The 21,780-nt window shown below is 35.2% G+C and overlaps 1 protein-coding gene across 5 annotated transcripts in view; it reads left to right on the forward strand.

The window, feature by feature from the left end:
• Positions 1 to 21,780, forward strand: part of DENND1B (DENN domain containing 1B) — a 160,815-nt gene that overhangs the window by 126,533 nt on the left and 12,502 nt on the right. For 4 of the 5 annotated variants that reach the window (XM_065675314.1, XM_065675312.1, XM_065675310.1 and 1 more), the window contains 5 exons: positions 3,001 to 3,091; positions 6,763 to 6,803; positions 7,632 to 7,700; positions 10,151 to 10,207; positions 11,018 to 11,128. In XM_065675314.1, coding sequence (XP_065531386.1) covers positions 3,001 to 3,091; positions 6,763 to 6,803; positions 7,632 to 7,700; positions 10,151 to 10,207; positions 11,018 to 11,128 — 369 coding nt within the window. Of the gene's footprint in view, positions 1 to 3,000; positions 3,092 to 6,762; positions 6,804 to 7,631; positions 7,701 to 8,030; positions 8,116 to 10,150; positions 10,208 to 11,017; positions 11,129 to 21,780 lie in introns of those variants that run through there. The other variant, XR_010611654.1, reaches the window with a different exon arrangement.

Consider the following 21,780-nt stretch of genomic DNA (forward strand, 5'->3'; position numbering starts at 1 on the left):
AGTTTAACTGTTTCCTTTACCTTGATGGACACAATCATTTATTTTATTATTTTTACTTCCAGAGGTATGTGTTGGCTTCCTTAGAATCATGTACCAGAGCTGAATCTAGGGAGTTTGTGACTCGAGATTTCTTACTCGGGTATTATGATGTCTATTTCTGCATCTCATTTACATTAACACTTGTATTTTCATTCCCTTGTTCAGCATCATAGTCTTCACTGAAAATTGAAGCAGGCTATTTTTAGCAGGGACCATGCCTATATTATCTTTTAGCCTCAAGCCTTTATTTCAGACTTGTAGAGATGTCTTTTACATCAGGTTTATGACTTCACATTTTGGAAATTGAAAGGACTGTTTATATTGCTGTGATAGAGAATAAACCAAAACATATATTTTTCCAGGAATTCATAGAAGTAATTTATGATAAACACCCTGATAGGGTTCACAGCTGTAGGGACATGTGAACTTTAATTTGCTGGCTTTAGTTCTCTAAAGCTGTTTCCTGTTCTGAATAGATTTAATTATAAAAAAAAATGGTTATAGTTATTCTTAAACTATTAGGATATTTAATTATATGAAAATTATTTTCCTTAAATATTCTTATTTCCTAATTAAATATTCTGTGTATGATAGTCTTCAGATTAAATGTTTCTTAATTTCATAAAACATTTAAATGTTTAATTAAATATATACTTTTGCTACTACTTTTCTCACTGGTTTTTTTTCCACATATTTGATATTTGTACTATTATGTATGCTGTCTATTTATTAGCTTTTTTCAGAGCCTTAGAAAGGCTGTCCTTTCATGAGGGTAGCACTGAAGGTAGCTAATCTTTATTTCAAACTGTAAGCAATTTATAGTTGCATATTACTTGTCAAATAGTTCTGAGTGTCCAGGGAAAATATTAATTCATTCTTAGTACTAATAAGACCCTAATGCTAGAATATCTTGTTAAATAATGTAGTTATGTAAGTAATGTAATCTGCAACATTTACTGGGATGTGTTCCTAAGATGGTGGAAAGTGCTAACTAGAAAAATATATAATGAATGCAGGATTAGGACTTGAAGAATATGAAGTCTTTGAACAGTATTAGTAATTTCTAATTTCATTTATAAAGTTCACGAGTTGAGCTCTCTTCTTGAAAGCTATTGAGCTGTTATTGTGTGGAAATCACATTTATGATGATGCTTTTACTTCTACTAACTTGTTTTTAGTAATGGTTGAATAGATTTGGAATTTTTACTTGTGCCTAAATAAGTTACTTGGTTTAGCTCACAAACATCATCTCTCCTCCCTTACCCTTTATCACCTGTGCAACAAGATCTTCTGAAATGGATATGGTCTATATTTTGTTATTAGAAATAAAAATTATTTAAGGTTTATGGTAGTTCTGTCCATAGTCATCTAAAAATCCAAGAGTAGCACTGGAATTACTAGTTTTTCATGGAAAGTGCTAATCAGCCGAGGGCTCTCTGATCTCAATGCAAATGCATTTCTTGAGATAGCTGTAGTTCCCCACATCTTTCTTTTTTCCCATTTTCAAAGAGGGTGTTATGTTTCCCCTTTCCAGTCAGTGGTAACTTCACTGAACTGCCACAACTTCTCAACATGATGGATAGCAGCTTAGCCACTTTATCCACCAGTTCCTTCAGGACCTGTGGATGCATCTTATTGGGTCCCATGGACTTGTGCGCCTCCATGTTTGTTAGATGGTCTTGAACCTGATCTTCTACAGCAGGTGGTTTGTCATTCTACCAGTCCCTGCCATTGCCATCTGTGACCTGGGGCAGTGTGGCTGGAGCTCTTGCTGGTGGAGACCAAGGCAAAAAAATCATTGAGTACCTTGGCCTTCTCCATGTCCCGAATAACCAGGTCTCCCATTTCCAGCTGGAGAGGGCCCACATTTCCCCTAGACTTCCTTTTGTCACCAACCTACATACAGAAACTTTAAATGTTTCCCTGGCCATCCCTGACCAGATTTAATTCTATCAGGGCTTTAGCTTTCCAAATAATGTCTCCAGCACCTTTTTGCTAACAGTTCTATTTGTCAGTATTTACATTAAATACTCTGTTGGAGTGATCCTCTAAAATTTAGTCAGTGTCTCAGCCTTCTGTTGATAGGATTTACCAAATGGTGAGTATGACCATAAATCTTATGTTAGTTTATAGTATGGAATGAATTCATAACTTTTCCAAAAGAGATAACGTCTTACAGTTCAAAGGCTGGGGATGGGAGGGATGTGGCGTGGTTTGTTTGAATTTTTTTTCATCACAGCAGTAGCTAAGGATGCTTTTATCTCTTTTTCTTACTGTGAAATAATCCAGTGATCCCAGAGTGGTCTGACCATGAACCAACCTATCTGGAGAAAAGCCAACTTGGAGTACAATAAAAAAAATTAATAAGGAATTTAGACAAGCAAGAGAAAGAAATGGTTAGCTTTGTGCTCGCCTTATTCTTGCTGCTAGAATTATTTTCTGGTCTGAGAAAGTAATTTGTTTCATGTCACTCGTCTGTTCATTGACAAACATACGATTGTCACTGACACTGTTTGGATAATCTGTGGTAAAACATGATATAGCCAAATAATTAATTTTGGTTGGTTCCTATGTACTGTTTAGTACCAGTGCATAACTGATAACTCTTGCTAGAAGGTGAAATGTGTATAACTGGAAAAATGCTTTCTCACTTTATCTCTCAGGCTTGAGTTAGCCTTTTCAAAACAAAAAGGGAGGGCTTGCTTCTTGAGAGAATTTTAAACCATTAAGAATGTGCTTATTGTACTTCTTTGAAGCCTGGTAATACTGGAAAACAATGTATTCGTCCTTCTGAGATGTTTCATCGTTAATTACCTTATTTTGACCTTTTCTGACATATTTGGATCATTTCAGTCTTTGTACACTTATATATAGGTGTGAATCCATGTGCTCATGGGTCTGTAACAACAGAAGGGACGACAAAATGTGACTTCTTTCTTGCTTTGGTTTTTTTTCTTCCAGTTTATTGATGGTCGGCTATCAAAATTAAATGCAGGAAGAGGATTCTCAGATGTTTTTGAAGAAGAAATCACAGCAGGAGGCTTTGGTGGAGGTATAGGATTAATTTGGGTGTACACATTGATGCTTCTTCTTTGGGAGCTGTTCAACATGATGAAGTCCTTACGATGTCCTGTAAATTTCAGAAGTCACCAATTTTGTTACTGTTTCACTGTTTCCATTCATTCTTGGATTTAGCCTGTAATAAATGACTGCTGGAACACTTACTAATATGTATCAAGTTATAGCAGTACAGGAAATGAAGATATTTTGGTTTAATCCAGTAAAATAGTACTTAATTTTCAGTGTATGATGAAATATCACTATGTTACTTACATTTTTTACTGTGCAGTTTTATAATATGGTACATTCTGTCAACTGTATTTTTAAAATTTTGAAATTTGTGCTGCGGATCTTTGCTAGTTATGTTTTCCATAAAACTCTTTTTTCACATAATTATTTCTGTAGTGCAGAAATTGGAGTGATTTCCCAAATTTTTAGACAAATTTCATTTCTTCCACTTGCTCTAAAAAAAGAGGAGAAATTTTTTCACATTTATGTGTCATGTGAGAAGGGACAATGGAAGTTTATCACCTAAACATTAATATTATTCCTTATGTTATTTCCTTATGTTCACTGACAATTCTTATAACACTTTTCACATTAGCTAGCTTACAAAGTTCACCTGTATAGAACAGTGCGTGCTTATTCCATTCCTGATTATTAAAGGATTATCAGGTGGTTTCCTGTTAAACATTTAGTACAGCTCAATTGTTATATATGCATGACAGCAGAAATGCTATTTCATGGTCAGTCTTGAAAGTACTTTAGAAGCACCCATTTCCTCCTGCCAGAAATTATCGAGTGGTGCAGAGCCATCTTCACCATCTACAAAACACCTTTTTTATACTCAGAGTATTTAACTGCTTTTGTTCAAGATTTTCAGTGCCTTCTCCTGCCCTCTGTGTCTTGTGCTGTGATCTAGCGCATAATTTGTGGGGTTTTTTTCTTGATTAATGTGGGGTTAGTTAGAAAGAGACTTACTTCTTTTCTGCCTTTTTAGGGTAACTTACGCTTCTCTGTAAACAGATTTTAGGCATTGATCATCCATTATTCAGATAGGTGATGTCAGTATTCAGAGTTTGCTTGCTGACTGCAGTTAGGGGGTCAGGAGGCTGCAATAAAACTGCAATAGAAGTTAGATAAAGCTTGTTTCTGGCTGTGTTCTGCCAGCCTGTGAGCCACGTCTCACCTCGCTCTGCTCAGGAGGGAATGCTCAGCTTTGCTAGCAGTTCTCGGTTAGATGGCACTGCGTGTGTACTTTTCAAGTCAGACAAGCTGTATATTGCCAGGCTGTGGACAAATTGCTTAGGGCACATATTCAGTATTTACATAACTGCTGTCTCATTATCGTTATGAAGTGCAGGGCTAACAATATGTATGCAATTAAAGGTGACATTTTGTGAGGCTAATGGTGTAGAAGTATGATCTTTTTGCAGAGTTAACTCCCACCAACTTTATCAGGAAGCCCAAGGTTTTAAACAAACAGGTGAAACTCAGACTTCAGAAAAGTCACAGAAAGTTAGTGTAAGGTACAAGCAATTAAAAGAACAGGTGAACGTATTCTTAGCTATAGAGAGTGTTATTTAAGAATCACTGAATCAAGTGAAAAATGTTTAAGTAACCTCTTTTTTTAATTTGCTTTTTTCCAGCACAGAAAATTAAACTGGAAATTGCAGCATAGATGTAGATTTAATTAGTTTTTATGATTTCCCCCCTCCCCCACCCAGTAAAGTGGTCAAAAAGAATATGAAAAGGAATTTGTCAGCCTTCTTCATTACAGTTCTCACTTAAAATTTTATTTTCCACAGAACTATACGTGTAACAGAAGTATTAGTTCTCAAGAGTTTTATGTAACTTTCAATACAAGAATATAGTGATGCAAGGCTTAGCACTTGTCTTTCTTGTAGAATATATCCATTAAATAGTTTGTAATCACATGGATTTTACTAGTTGATCTAATGTGAATGGTGATAGTATAAGGAAAACGGAAATCCTTTGAACCTTTTAACCCGTTTAATAATAATTTATTTCAAGTAGTCAGCATTTTCTTACTAGTTTTAGGAAGTTCAGCTCTAGCTGGGGGTATGCAGTGTTACTCTGGCCTTTTCTGTAGATGAGTATCCGTTTTCTTCATTGCTTTCCCTAAAGTCTTTCTACATAACTAGAAGACGGCTCAACTTCTTGTTGATTTTCTGTCAACTCATTTACTGACTCTAGTAGTTGCATTAGTCATAAGCTGTGACAGAGAAAGCTCAGATGTGGAACAAGTCACTGTTAAGGACATCACAAGCCAGATGATGTAGGAATATAGTTTATAAGAATTTGAAGTTATAAAATGTCATGTTAGAGAAAGTACTTATGATTCATTGAAATTCCATTAATGCGCTAGCAGTGGTTAAATGCCACCTTCTTACATGTTATTTGTGTACTACTTTCTATGGTGATTCCAGGGAACCATGAAGAGGTAAAAAATGAGCCATGTTTGTTTTAGGTTGTGCTTTGTTGTTCTTACTGGAGATAGGAGCCATCATCATTATCAGGCTTTCTCCTTTCTAAGTGACTATTGCTTTCACTTGCACCATCATTCCTGAGAGTTTGGCTTTCTTGAAACCGTTTGTAAATAATTTAGTGGAGTGGGTGAAAGTTCCTGATATGAGTATAAATAGGTCATTTTTTTCACCTCATTAAGAAATTTGAGAATACCTTTTACAATGGTCCAGTTAGTTCTCAGCCATGTTGTGGGAGAATGTTTTGGCTTTCACTAGCCACAGCAGTAATTCCACCCAGGCCTTAGTTAATTGATTCTTGCAAGGCTTAAGAAGTTTTGTGAATTCCTGTTAAAAGTCTGTAACGTCAAGGATATATCAGTATGATCTTTTCAAAATAGATAAGCTCTCTGAAACTTTGGCATTCTTGCCTTATTTCATCTGGGGTTAGAAAGAGCTCCCGGTACTGGAGTATTCAGGTGACTGATGTATTCTAAAACTTACTCAAGGATCAGGGACCCAATCTTTGGTGTTCAACAGGAAGCAGTATTCATTTCTTCATCAAGTGCTCGGTAGAATTGAACACTTTATAGCCAGCTTAGTGGCACTATAGTCCTCAGTAGTTCTACAAAAGCCAGCAGCTCTCACTTTGCTTTTAGAAATTTTCCTTTGTGAAAGAAAGTAGATACCATTAATAATTTAAAAGGGCTTTTTCCTGCACAGGATTATATGGTTGTGCCATAATCCTTAGACTTCTCTCTCCTTTTTCCTTGGGATAGTACCGTCCATGTAATTTTTGTATTTGAAAGTTTGCTCAGTGGGATCATTATGCTTGAATTCAGTTCATTATATCTTGTTCTTTCATTGGAGACATGTTTTTCTTTTTAGACATTTTAGCAGAATGTTATAGTTGTTGTAGTTTTAATTTATCTTTCTACCTCAGTTGGAATTAAAAACTCTGTTTGGTGAAAAGAAATCGAAAGCATGAAATAAGAAATACTTAGGATTTTTTCTTGTTGTACACATTCTTATCTTTACATTCCTTGTATATCTGGAAAGAATGAAATTAATGAATAATCCTCTAAAGGAATTTTTTATGCAGATTGTGAGGAGGCTTGAAACATTTAAAGTTTTGAATGTACATTTAATTGTGTTATATTTCACATTTCTATTTCAGGAAATTCAAGATCTTATCAGCAGTGGATGCACACAGTGAAGGTATAAGCTTGGTTAAGTAATTATACTGGCTATCCTTTTCTCTAAATCTTTGTACTTTTACATACATATATGTAATTGTAAAAGTTTGTTTATTTGGAAGGCAATATAAGTGCATTCTATAATAAATACCATGCTATGGTTTCTGCAATATTTTTCTTTTTTTGAAGGTTTAGGGTTTTTTGTAAGAAGCAAACAGTCCCATGCACAAAACAAATGCCCAAACCCACAAGGTTTTTCAGTCTGTATAGTCAGGGAACACTGTTCTCTGTATCATGTTTCATTCTATAACTGTGAATTAGGTGTGACAGCAGAATTTGATGCTAAGTTTATCACTTCTAGTAAACAGCAGTTTTGTTGAAATGGATTTGTGCAGTTTGGCTAGCAGAAGACCCTTGGTATAACCTTGTTATTCTACAGGATTACTAAAATATATTATTTTAGAGTAAGAGAATTCTTGTGTGATTAAATGAGAGAGTTCTTTTTGTCAGGTCAAAGTATTTTTAAGTTGCGTAATAAATATGGTAGGAAAGCATGAAAAATAGCCGTAACTTCTGAATTGATTTTGAAATAGTTGCAATGAATGAAGAATGAAAATACATCATTCTGTTAGAATGCATTGATAAATGTGTCAGCTATGATAATGATGTACTGTAACCCTTGTGTAGCTGCAGACAGCAGGTTGGGGAGCAAACACAGCTGTGGTTATTCTTACTGATTTAAAAAGAAGATGGTTATTTCTTTAAAGTACATTGTTTATTTTTCCCTGCTGTTGTCTTAAGGTTGACTTATGTTGAAATGTTACTGAAATACATCTTTTGTGTCTTTCAGAAAGGCGGTGCACTGATCAACACAGCAATGACCAAAGCCACTCCGGCTGTGAAAACAGCATATAAATTCGTAAGATCTTTTACTTCATATAAATAATACATAAAAATACTGCAAATTTCTACAACCTCTCATTCTTCCTGAATAGTTAAAAAACTTAGCATTTTATAAATGTATTGCAGAAAAACACTTCACCCTGTAGAAAGTTTTAGCTTCATTTATTTTCTCATACAGCACTAGGATTTAGAGTTGATTCAGTCTCCCAAATAGATTGTATGTAACCACAGAGATTTTCAAAGCATCAGTGTGCTGGTTTTTTTTTTTTATTATAATATATGCTAGAAGCTTATTTGAATATCATTTAGATGTTTGATACACAGCTGTAAATTCTTCCTAACCTAGTGACAACATGATTGAAAAATGGACTCTGAAAATAGAAATTCTCATTTACACTGAAGTCCTATAACACAGCACAGGCAGCATTGAAGTGAGTGTAAAACATTTTGCAAATATTACATTTATATGTAATATAAATATAGTGTTATCGTATATAGTTACATAGTCTATAGAGTTAACGTAATGTAGAGATCTCTGCTCAGAAGACATATAGTTCGTGCTTGTCAAATGGCGTCCTGGCTTACACAGATGCAATTTCACTTTGGCACTAAGTACTGCACTATTGAGAAGATGTGGTAAAGCATCAGTAATATGTGCAGCAAGTCTCTTCTATCATCTCTCTTTTAAAGATGATACTAGCATACTCATTTTTAGCTGGATTTAATGCTTATACTTTTTGAGCTTAAAAGATCTTGTTTTCAAGGACTGTCTAACCAATAAAGCATGTGACATTATACTGTACTATGCAGTACAGGAAAACGGCAATAGTGTCAAATGAAGTGGGAAGTATTTTAAGGTTGCATTTTTAGTATATGGGAAAAGACTTTTGGCTTCCTTTTTGCTTTTCAAAACGTTTCACTGGTTGGATGCATAATAAGTAGTCCTGAATAAATCAGTACATCAATCTGAGTAAGTGTATTTTAAGTAAAGTTTTCAAACTGAATTTTTAATTTTACATCAGTTGAAAAAACAGTAGTCATGGAGAAAAACAGGTAAATAAATATGCTTCATATTCATGGATCCATTTATAATTTAAAAAATGGTTTATTAACAGGTTATCTGCAAATTACTCTTTTTCAATTTATACTAGCTTAGACTATAGTTGTATGGTCTTCTCCCAGCCTTCAATTTTGATAATTACATCCTTAATAATAAAGGTTCTTCAGAGTGAACTTCTGTGTATGCCTGGAAACATTGGTAGTTTTTGTAAGGATCTATGTGTATAAGGTATTCAAATTTATACTCCATTTAGGTTCTTATGCTGTTGCCCTTTATGGTGCCTTCTACTAGAGAAATGAAATAGGCATTTCTTAATTGCTAGATAGCTGATTAATAGCCTTGAGTAATGTGCTTGGTACCATTCCTCAGTTAGAGCAAAGCACTCCAAAATTCATCCAAATGCTGTGAGCATGATGTAGAAAGTTTAAAGTGTCTCTCAGGTTAGCATCTGCTACATGGCACCCCATTGTGCTGTTATTGAGCTTATAGATGTATGATTTAAGGATCAAAAAGACTCTCTGACCTCTTGATTCAAGAAAATGATTTTCTGAAATTCTGTGTGTAGAAACACACAGAAAAAATAGGTGGCTTCCACATATTTATGCCCTTAAATATATTTTTTAAAGTCATATTTTCAAGACAACCTTGAAGACTTTAGTAGTTTTTTCCTGTATTCACATAACAAAGGTACCTTTTTCTTCTGTTAGGGTTGGGGGTTTTGGTGCTTTGCCCCGCCCCACCCCACCCACCGTTTTTTTTTTTCCTACCCCTTCTCTCTTTTTTTTTTTTTTTTCAGTGTTTTTAAATGCAAGTACACAATAATCTGCATTGATAATTCATTTCTTTATTCTTGGCTGTTTTCTATGCAACAGTGATCCTTGGCTGCCTATTTTAATACACACAGAATTCTCCCATAAGTAGCAGCACTACACTGTTCAGCAACACTGGGCAAAATCTCCATCTGCATAAGAAATCATTTCTCTTAAGATTGATGTTGCCCTGCAAGTTGCCAGACTGGAACACTGTAACTGTCTTAAAAATCTTAACAGTTTTCCAGCATGCCTTACTGCTAAATACCCCTTTAAATTTAAAGGACAATTTCAAATAAAGGAGTACATGACCATTTTTAGCCTGACTTTAGTAATACTGGAGAATTTTTGAGTGTGTGTGTTTTTACAGCATTGGGGTGCATGTACTAGAAAAAAATCCTTAATATACAGGCAAGGCATAAACACAAAAAATATACTGACAATACATGTATGAAATTTGTGATGAAGGTTATTGCCCTTCTTTGTATAACCAGGTATTGTTTAAAAAAAAGGTAAAATTAGTATGGCATCATGAAACATGTTCCATGACTACAGCCAGCATTTTGCAGAGCTACTTAAGTCCTTTTATTTTTCTAGGCAAAATATCAGGCAAGGCAAGGAATAAAAGAAGTGAAGAGTAAGTTAAAACACAAGGTAGGTAGTACACTTTTTACTTTCGCACACTGATTCCTGTATCAGTTTGAAGCTTATACTTTACAAATCACATGAGATTTGTGTTTTTAATGACTTTTGAAATATGCTTAGCCCTTTGTTCAACAATACATTTTTCATAACGAGCCCTCTGGCAACTATCTGTCATTCTATGCATCCACTGAATAATCTCTTTATTGTTTGCATATTTTATCATGGAACAACAGAGGTCTTCAAAGATACATTAACAGGATGTATGTTTTCATAAAGTTGATTGCTTTGATATCACAATCGAAGCCTTTGCTTCAAGCTGAGAATTTGAGAGGGGAGCATCTTACAGTACAGTGTATTTGAGAAAGTGTAGTTGTTCTTTTTGGTTCCATAAGATAGGTGAGCAATGGCAGTGTTTAAAAACAAAGGAATAATTTCATTTTTTCAAAAGCAGCCTTGCAAAAATATCAGAAAGGATGTTTTTTAGGCATTTTGCAGCTGCTTTTCCTATTGAAAATTTTGTTTCCACATGAGATTTTTCTGTAGGGAGAATGATCTGGGTTTTAGATATATCTTATGCTATTTTAAGAAAACTTTCAAAAATATTTCCTAGACATTTGAACAATTCATCTTTTAAATGACAATGTTGATAATTCAGCCTTTTGGAAGGCTAAATTTGATTTTCTTACTACAGATGGTATTTTCTTGACAGTAATAGATTGTGGCAAGATAATTTTGGATGCATTCTGCATGCATAATATGGAGGGTACTTTGCAGATAATGATTATAAATAAAGGAATTTAAAGCTGTTTTGTTGCGTAGGAGAGTGAGGAAGAGTATGGAACTTGCGGTGCTGGTGCGGTACGGACTGCTCCTGTCTACACATTGCATTGTGAGAAAAGAGCAAACTCTGAAAAACGAAGACTGGCACAGGTAAGGCACCTGAAACTCCTGTTCTTATCCACATAGATATGAGGAAGATTTTTGCCACTTAATAGTAATTCATCAGTGAATCTGTTTAAGGTTATTTTACTGTCTGTGCTTGGTTAGTGATTAACAGACTTTATAGAAATACTCCTATACTGCTGAATGGAGGAAAAATGCTGTTCGTATTTTATCCCTGTTGAGAGGGGAAAACGCGGGAGATATGTGAGAGATTTAATTCTTAAATGCTGTTTTTGATAAAGGCTTGTCACAGAAAATACATTCTGGTCTGTTCATAGATCTGTGTCATGCTATCCTTTTTTGTTTCTTATAGTGGGGCACATTCATTTTGTATTTATAATAAATTGATTTAGCAGTCATATGGCCTTTATCCTTACTTAGATAGTTATATTACTTTATTAATAAATCAGCTAGATATTTCGGTGCCAATCTCTTGTCCTTTCGTTCTGTGAACCTTTCTAGTCTTGATTTGAAGTAACAGGTGTAGCATCTCAACTTTGGCAAGTGTTTTCATGTCTTTGGATTCATGTTGACAGTTTTATTTCAGAAAATATTTTTTTGTAACACATTTTTCTGGGAATAAATGCCTGCATATGTACATGTTTTAATGTGTGGGTGTATATTTTATATTGTTATTGCATGTTTTTAATACATATAATTAATGTTTATATGTGGATTTTTAATGCATGTGTCTTCCTCATATGGGAATTAAGTATAGAAATTCAGTCCAGCAGATCTAACAACATTTTGTTTTATACTTGAGATATTGCAATGATAAAAATCTGAATTGTCTATTTACTCAATTTGATTTTTAATCAGTTTTTATCCATAACAAGTGTGAAAATTTAACACAGTATTGTTGCAGATTATTGCCAAATTATGTTAAAATTAGTATTAGGTCATTATTTTTAGTAGGCTTATCTATAATACAAAGACTAGACTTTCTGCTTTGATTATTTAGGTAGGTTTCACTTTGTACGCGTTTTTGTGATTTAAACTGTGTGCCCTCAGTATACTTTTATGTCCATACTTTTATGTCCGGGAGCTGTGGTGCTAGAATTCTTTTGAGAATTTGTGTACAGTAGATTTTCTTCACTGAGTATCAGAAGAGAAGATACACAAATCTAAATGTATGAGTACAGAGCTCTAATGTTACTAACATGAATAGTTCTTCAAATATTTGTTACCAATATGTAATTGTCTTCTTAATACATAGCAACTTTCCCCCACCCAAATAATCTGATTGTGTGATATACTAAAAGGCTTTTAATGAATTCTAACCCAACATTCACAGATTAGTGTAGGTTAATTTACAATTGTATGTATCTGTGTAAATATGTAACACAAACGTACCCTTGTAGTCAGTGAATTTTTAGAGTCTGCTTTTATTAACGAAATCTGCAATAATTTACTGGTATGGTAGTGCTGCATACTGTTAGGTACAGGAGTCCAGGGATGTGAACAAATACAATTTACCTTGGTACAATTAAACATTTCTTTTGAAGACCTGCATTTGGACAGAACAATTTAACTTCTGTATGCTTTTGTGTTCATACAGCTATATGCGGCTAAATCCTTTAATGTCATTGTTGCTGTTTCTACCAGTCATCTTTTAGTTTTGAAAGCAAGGCAGAAGGAGTGCATATCAGTCCATAATTTTGTTTTCATATATACATATACACATGTGTGTTTATGTGCTTGTATACATATGTAGGGCTTATTTACTAACAAAGCTTGTAACTAATAGCCCTGCAATTTTGTCCTGCTGAAGGTCCTCTGTGTTCTCCCCAGCTCTTGTCCCAAATGTCATATGAGCCCACTGAGAAGGAAGGAGCAAATGGTGATCACTGCCCAAGAAATCTGCTCTCACATAGTCACCTTCACCTCTCACTCATGCTATTCCCACTTTTTCCTCCTTCCCAAAAGCAAAGAAACCAAAATGTTTCTAAAAAGAAAGTCTACTATTGCTACTGTTTATTTTTCTGTTCGTGTTAAGTATTTGAATAGGATAACATAAATATAAGTTATTTACAAATAAGTGGTGATATTAAATTTGACATCCAAATAAAAATATATATTTTAATTCACAAGTGCATGTGTATGAGAGAGACTGCTCTAGTACTGAATCTACCATTTAGAAGTGAATTTCACAGGTGGCTGCTGTTGTCAGGTTTAATCCTTTTTTCTGTAACTCTTTATCCTGCAAATGAACCTCTCCACCTAGATTTCTAATAATGGTGCCCATGAGTGTCTATAGCAGTATAAGGATAGTGCTAATGTGCAGTTTGTGTATTTTGATGTCTATTTAAGGTAAGGATGAGGTAGTAAATTGCAGTATCAGTGTATTTGAATTTGCCCCAAAATGTAAACAAAAACAAACGAAAGAGGTTGGTTTTAATGGTCATCTTGCTTTCTAATAAGGGCCACCTCTGCACGTTATTACTATTCTCTTCCATACAGAAACATTTAGAAACTTGTAAATATAAAGAATTCGATATAATATTTTCTCATGTTATATGCAGGCTTTAAGCTTTTCATTCTCTACTTCTTAGAAACAACCATAAATACTAATAGTTACCGAGATGCAGTAAAACATTTACTTCAAAACATTGTGTGGTGTGAAATTTTACTTCACTGTAAAAGATTATTTTAATAATTGATTTATAATAGGATTTTGGGGTCTGGGAGGATGTTCCTTTTACAATAGGAAGTGAATCTGCTTTTACTCTAACAAATAGCAGTTTATTTGTGGGTCTGCTAATTAGTACGGTTATTTCCTGTTTTGTTGATGAGGCCTTAATAAATGTCAAGGGTACAGCCATGAAGATCTCCCAATTAGGCTTTGCGTTTGTAAAACCCAACCCCTTTGCTTTTGTGTGAAGATGACAGTTCCAACTGCAGCCTCAGCCTAACAGGGCTCAAGGGAAAGGATACTTCTCTGGTTTTATTGAAAACAAGGCCAGTTTGGCCCAGGGAGAATACCAGCACTGGTCACAGTGCAGAGCCATTTTTACAATGAATATTTACTAAGCTTTATCACTGCTGTCATAGTGGGTTTATTGTATTTTTTTTTTCTCCAGATTGGCAATAGACTTTGAAAAAATTAACAGTAAATCAGAACAGTTTATAGCATGTAAAATAGCTGTCAGGGCCTAATCAGAGGGTAAATAGTTGTGTTACTGCAGACTGTAGCGATCAGCTAGCCCTCCTATCATTTTCATTTTGAAAGTCTTTCCTAAAGAAAAGAAATAACAGGAGTGCCATCATACGTGCCTGTGTGTCTCCGCGTGTGCGCACACACAATTAATCTTTGCCTAAGATGAATTGTTCTATCTCTGTAATATTCATTTGAGCTTACTCTTGCTTAGGTTAGCTGTTCTAGGCTTTTTATACGGGTACGAGCTTAACTGTATTGCAAGTCAACATTAACAGATGGATTGCCCTAAGCAAGGGAAAACCACAACACAAAATCTAGTGAAAGTGGAGGACTGAAGCTTTTTATTGTTAAGCCTTATTAAAACCTTGGCATGTGCACTGCTGTTAACTGTTTCATGCCTAGATCTAATAATACATCTCTCCTACATTAATTAGGTATGTAGAAGATACAAGGAATTAGCAGCTAAAATTTTTTAAATGAAAATTAATGCAAGAATGAGATTGCTTCAGCTCTTCTTGTGGTATCTTGCCAACGATATAACTGACTTCATTTAACTATTGATGAGGAGGGTACATCAGTGCACGCATTAGGCTACCGCACGTTCAGTTTTTGCCTAATCTATTTTAATTCTGTTTCATTATAAGCTCCCAGGTGATGCAGATTTCTTGGTAGACAGGGGCCTAGATGTAGTGAGGACTCTATAAAATTATTCCAATTTAATGTATTATTAAAAAGTAAGCATGTTTATTATAGGTCTGGATAGAATTCCAGGAAGATCTGTTTGACTTCACGTATATGATCTGTGTGATTTTACTGTTATATCAGATGATAGGGTAGCTTATAAAAAATGGAGAATTTCAGGATGTCAATAGTCCTAATGTATTCAATGGGTAATGAAACATTCTCGAAGATTTGCAGAATACCTAATAAGAACTACCAGTTCAGTTTATAATTAGTAAGATAGCAATGCCACCTTGTCTCTAAGGAAATATATGTAATACCTGTACCTTTAGGCATGCACTACCTTGCAGCTGTAATGGAAACAGGGTTTGGTTTTGAAGTGTGGACTTACCAGGAATCCCTATGTGTCAGCAGTGCTTTGAATGTTTGTATATAGAAGAAAACAAGTGAGCTACTTCCCATGACTAGCAGGATCTAAATACAGTGCCTAAGAATGTTTCAGAAGCACTTTTGCATAAGCAAATAAAAGCCAAGTTAGACTAAACTTTTTTCTTGATATTTTCAAACTGAAGAGAATTAGCATATTTAGTCTGGTTTTGAAAGCTTAGTGCAAATGCAGCTCTTAAACTTTTACTGAAATGTATCCTAGTAACGAAATATAATTCAGCTGGCGGCAGGTATACTTGGCTTCTGTTCAACAAAGATAGCAAGTGTCAGGCAGGAGGATGTGTTCAGAATAACCTTACCTTCAGGAGTGCCTGATTTATCAATACCACTGCAATGGCCAGTAAAATGAATGACATAATAATTAGCTACAGAAGGCGTCCAGTAACTGATTACCCTCCTAAGCTGGATAAAAGTGGCGAGAGTGGGTTATTCTGAAGACACTTTTTTCCTGGGAAGATGAGAGGAGAGGGAATTCTTGTGATACTGCAGTGTTAAATATACATATTCTGTGACTGGAACCCCTGTAACAAAAAAACCCACAAAATAAACAAACCAACCAAACAACCAAACAAAAAAAACCCAACCCCCCAGACAGCTCCATAATACCTTGAGAAACATAAAAACTCTGATTAGGGGCATTTACCTGTATTCGAATTCAGATGATGTGCTTAAGATCACATCTATGCCTAACATCCACAGATAATACTGGTTATATAGCTGGAGGTACTCTCGCTGACTAAAATATTACAAATTGACAGATGTCATAAACAGCAAGAGGTAGTTTTTAATATGAATCCTGTTTTCTTTCTTTAAAATGTAGGTTTGAAGTAAGCTTTGGTTTATGAGTAAATTCTGTTTCTTTAGATAACGTGTTATAATTTGAAAATATCGTAGATTACATTAGCTTCCTTTAATTTGGAGAAAAATCTTTTGTCTTGCTGTGTCAAGTAAGATCTCTTCATTCCGCGAAACAGTCAGACTGCCTTTTAATTAAAAATGAAAAAGCTAGGCAGGAAAAATTCAAATTGTAGATTACGAGAGTGCCCTCTCGTGGCTCTGGTACCTTTCCAAAGTAGTACGGGCACACATGCATCCTTTGCCTTGTGTAAACCTTGCTTTTTTCAACAGAACCCCTCTGAGAAATTAAGCAGTACTTCCTTTTTTTTTTTTTTTTTTTTCCTTTTTTAGTAGAAAGATTATCTGGATTTTGTGCACTTTAAATTAAACGTTTAGATGTTTTCAGGTAGTATGCATAATACTGTCTTCAGGAATATGTGCTTCTAAGGAGAGGTATAATTACAAGATGGCTCAAACCTTCTCCCTCCGCCCTCAATAGTAGATACAGCCTCTAAACAGTGATAGTGACTGATTTGAATTTAGTGAACACAATTAAAGAAAAAAGATGCAGTGTAAGTTTGTAAAGCTTGTTTAATTTGTTTTAATTCAGTGTGCTTTTAGGTGAGCTCGCCTCTTCTCTGCCTGATCTCTTCTCACCACGGTTTTAAGTGAGGGACTGTTGCAAGTCTCTGCAGAAGACTTCTGTTTGTTCTGCACCCATAAACTAATGTAAACCTTGTGGCTGCCTCTTCTTTGAGTTTTGCAGTAGGCAACACTTGAGAAAACTCTCCACTAATTAAAATGACACCAATTAAACAAACAAACAAAAAAAGCATGATAGGGTGCTGGTCAGGAAATCACTCTGGAATTTTTTGTTACCCTTTGGGCATTTCATGGAATGCTTGGATATTCAGGACAAAGTCATCTACCTCTTACTTATCCTGCTGAGAGAGACATTTAGACAAGCAAAAAGTTTCCAGATGCTATTTCTGGCTATTACTGTCACCTGTTTTAGTTCCTAACAAATAGAAAGGCAGCCTTTCTGAGGGTAACCTACCAAGGTTTCTTTGTTCTAAGGATATGAAAAAAAAAAGCTGTTTCACAAAGCATCTTCAAAACTGGGTGAACCTTTCTGTCCTTAGTTCATTGAAATAACTGTATTAATTTTTTTAACAGGAGAATTTATTGACATCTAAGATAACAGTGGTATGCTCTGCTTTAATTTGCTGTGTATCTTCTATCTTCCATGGGTTGTGTTTTGACTCCACCTAGCCAAAGCAGGGAGCCAGAAGAAACATAAGCAAGTGACTGGGACCTGTATCTCAGCTTCCATGTTGCCTTTGCCTTCTGGCTTGAAAGTTAAAGACATTTAATTAAAGAATAAAGTTTTGATGGAGGCAAAAGGAGGGAGAAGTAGAAGAGCAGGGAAAGCCATTACTTCAGGGATCTTGGTGTCTCTGAATGTGAAAGACCAGATTCAACCCAATTTTAGATGGTACTGAAATGCTGAAGTTAGCAGCAGTGCTACTTCAGGCTCTTTCTGCCGTAAGTGGAGAGAGAGGGTCATGACCAAAGGGTGCTCAGCCCACCTAGAATCTAGACTGCATTCTGATGATGCATCTTTCCTGCTGTTCATTGTGTAATTTAGGCCCTAAAATATGTGAAATTAGTGAATAGCATCCAAATCTGAGTGCCAGCCAAGTTCCTTAGCCCTGTATAGAGAATCTTGAAGTCTGGAGGTATATGCTTTTTATATTTAGGATACGTCCACATCATACATTTTAACTCCAGTGGTTTTGGTAAATTTTTGTTTGGAAAAAGTCACACGTGATCTGCAAACAATACTTCTAGCAGTGATTTGACATGTGATAGTTCTAATCCAAGGATACAGCACACATTTGAATCAAAAGATCAATTTAACCAGCACTCTCTGTTTTACCTTTTTAAGAATTGTATCAAACAGGTAGCATGTTCCAGGCAGATGAACTGGGTTTACAGTTGTTCAGTTCACTGAAGTTACACACTGTGCACCTGAGTTACTTCCATGTCTCTTGACTTTGCTGTTATGCAAACAGTATTTTTTCTGCCTTTGTGCATACAGACATGGAGTAGTTTTACTTTTCTGACACACAATCCCCCTTATGTTCTTGTTTCTCTCTCCACTGTGACCCCCTCAACTCTTCATTCTGTGATTTCCCTTCCCTCTAATCATTGAATAAACTTAAAGCACTGATAACCATCAGAAAGGGAAAATAAGTGGTATTTTTCTTAGTTATTGTAACTGGACGTTCTGCCTGATGAATCTGATTCTTAAAATCATCCACAAAAAAATTCCATAGAGAATACTTGTTTAGTAAAAGCTGCTCACTTCAGTTGTTGCAAATGGTACTGAAAATCTCTTCATCCTGTTTTAAAAGACTAACACTTGTGCTTGTTGCCAATTAAAGTGAAGCCAGGCTGCCTTGGGCTCATGCATTCTCTGAAGCTAGAATGATGTGTGGCATGGTGCCACAGTGTGTCAGCTTAAAATGGCCTTTTTGCTAAGAATAGCCTCTGTGCCCCTGAGAATGAGCGAGATCTGGCTATTTGGAGGTGATACCTGACTGTGGGTAGCATGGGGCCTTGATCTGATTTAGAGGGCCAGGAGATGGTGCAGGCTTCCTAAGGGAAAACAGTTTGTAATTCTTCTTAGAAAATGGAAGTTTGTTTGGGTTTTGGAGAAAAATGTAACAATTTCTGAAAAAATATTTCCAGAAGCATAATTAGTCCTTAAAAATCAAAAGCAGTGTTGCAAAATTCTCTGATATTGTCTGTGTTCAGGTCTATAGGACACGTAAAAGGTAGGAGGCTTGGAATTTGTTAATTTTTCACCAGAGTAATTTAGAATGTAAATAATAATATGCTATCCATGACTGAGTATCTCAAAAATCTGTCATCCTTCCTTACAGAAAATCCCACCTTGGCATGGACATTAATGTTTCCTTTAACATTATAAAAGTCAGTGGAGCTCTCTGTTGCAGTACAGCTTACTTCTCATTTCAGAGTACTGTGTCCGTACTCTTTCCTACACATTTCTGGTTGTCTGGATTACCTGCTCTTGCAGGCTCTTTGTTGTCACAGAAGAGGATTTCTTTCTATCACTGGGGGCCTACTTGTTTTCTGTTTCCCTATCATTTTAATTAACAGGTTCTCAGAATTGATGGCACTCGTCTCATGTCATTCAGCTGTGGATGCTTCCAACCACTTCGTGTTCTTTCAAATACATCATCTATATGTCTGATTCTGTTAAAGCAGAGAATGTTTCTGTCCTAGGAAGGATGAAGGTTTTTTTTTTATTTAACATAATAGTTCTTAAATTATCCATTAGTCCTGTGTTGTTGTAGTTGTAATAATAATAATAATAATAATAATGGCAAATATGGCACCCTATATATCTATTTCATTTATACCCAGGATGAGTTTTCTGCCAGAGCGTTATTTTTGTGAGGCATCATTTGTGTTACTTTCTGTGATTCAAACCACACAAGTAATTTCTTTGAAGGGATTTCTTCTAGAAATTAATCTAGAATTATTGCTTGCATCTATCCTGGTCTGGTGTTCACATAGCTAATTGGTATCCCTGGCACTACTTAAACTTACGTTTCTTTGTATCACGTGCCAGAAAAAGAAGGGCATTAAAGAAGAGAAAGTTTAGAAACTGCTACTTTTCCATATCTCTTCTTTCCTTATTATACCATCAGTCTCAGCGCTTACACTTAGTGGAGTGTAACATGAAATACTTTCCTTTGATTTCATTATGCTGTGATTTCATTATCCATTGCTTTAGGCCTTTAACTAGAAAGGAAGGCAATGGGTTGTGTTTAACTATAAAGTTTGATTGAAAGATCTTTTGCTTCCCTACTGGAGGTGAAGCCATAATTATGTCTGTGATTGGGTTGTAGAGAATGATAGGTAAAATAAAATACTGAATCGTAAGTAACAGTAGATTAGTATTTATTTTGCATTCTTATACTGAATAAATAATGTTTAAATTTTTAAGAAAGAGGAAATAGTACTTCACAGATGTAAGCCATAGTAGATATTTTTCTTTTCTTGAAACTTTATACGTGTTGATGTATTGAGTAGCCAGTAAATGTGAAATTATGTGTGTGCTGCCATTTATCAAAAGATTATTTGTTTCTCACTTTGAGGACAATTAATAACAGCAGCCTTGTTAAACTTCCTGCCTCAGTATCGATCAATAAGCACTCATTCAAGAAAGCTGTGCTTCTGAAAGGTCTAGCATTAAATAAAAAGTTGACATTTTAAAGATTGACTTTCATGCCCAATCAAGAATGTAACCACCTTACATTTAAATCCTTTAGCATACGCGTATTTTGTCTACATTTTTGTTTCAAAGTAGTACATTTTATGAGGCTACCAGCAAGCAGAAGAGAACAGTTTTCTCACTTTTTGTTTCCACCCATATTTATACCTTCTTTTGCTAGTTTCACTGATCAGCATTTATCACAACTAGCAAATGTTAGCAGAACATTTACAGAATGAGATTTTCAAAGTGGAGCAGAAACCAAAGAGGAGGTATACGATGTATACAATAAGAATATGTAGCCTCATGTCAGCTGCAGTTGATCTTTGCAGTACTTTATGTACAGGCTTGATGGTTCAACAGTGGCTTGTGGCGAACATGCATTTGTCTTTATGCTTGTTTATGTATGTTGAACTCTTTTCATATTCTTAGCAAAGCAAGAGATGGGCTCTTGCAGTGCAGTGTGCCTGAAGATGAGTAAATTTTGATACAGCAGTAGTTGAATCTCTGTTGGTGTTTCTGTATAGATACATTGAATAATACATTTATTATGTAAGCAAAACTAGTTGGAAGAAGCAAACTAATTGAGTACTTTAAAGAATTTTGTTGCTTGATTTTATAGAAAAAACCATGACAGCAGTCTATTAAGTCTTTATAAAGTTCTGGAGCAGCAAGAAAGGAGTGTTGCCATATCATTTCTTGCAGTAATAAATTTAAATGGTCTGGTTGCTATTAGAATACCGATCAGGAAGGAAACAGAAGTCTGTCCTTTTTTTATAAAAAGGTATAAAAAAGGTTACACACTTCAAAATGCAGAAAAGACAGAAATTAAAAGCTTAAATAACTGCAAACAGCAGGGTACGTCAGTAACGGAAGGACTTCTTAAATGAGTTTGACAGCTTTTGCAGGTGCACATACTATGTCACTTTGCCTAGTGGAGCATTGAAAAAGATTTATGTTCTCCTTTTGGAATTTATTAAGAGTTTCTTTCTTTCATTTTCTTTCTTTGCAAAGTAAGTCTGGACATCCCCCTCCCTTGCAGTCATTTTTATTACAGCTCCTGGAGGAAAGTCACCTATTTAAAAACATGTGTTGCTTGTTGTCTCCATGGCTAACTCACAGAGCTGTAAACTCTGGAGAATGTTGTTATTTACAGCCACATATTTTCCTTTCCTCCCCCTTTTGCTTTTGCTTTTTCTTTCTATGTAAATC

The sequence above is a fragment of the Lathamus discolor genome, chromosome 3 (genome assembly GCF_037157495.1).
Source record: "Lathamus discolor isolate bLatDis1 chromosome 3, bLatDis1.hap1, whole genome shotgun sequence".
In the NCBI taxonomy this organism is placed as follows: Eukaryota; Metazoa; Chordata; class Aves; order Psittaciformes; family Psittacidae; genus Lathamus; species Lathamus discolor.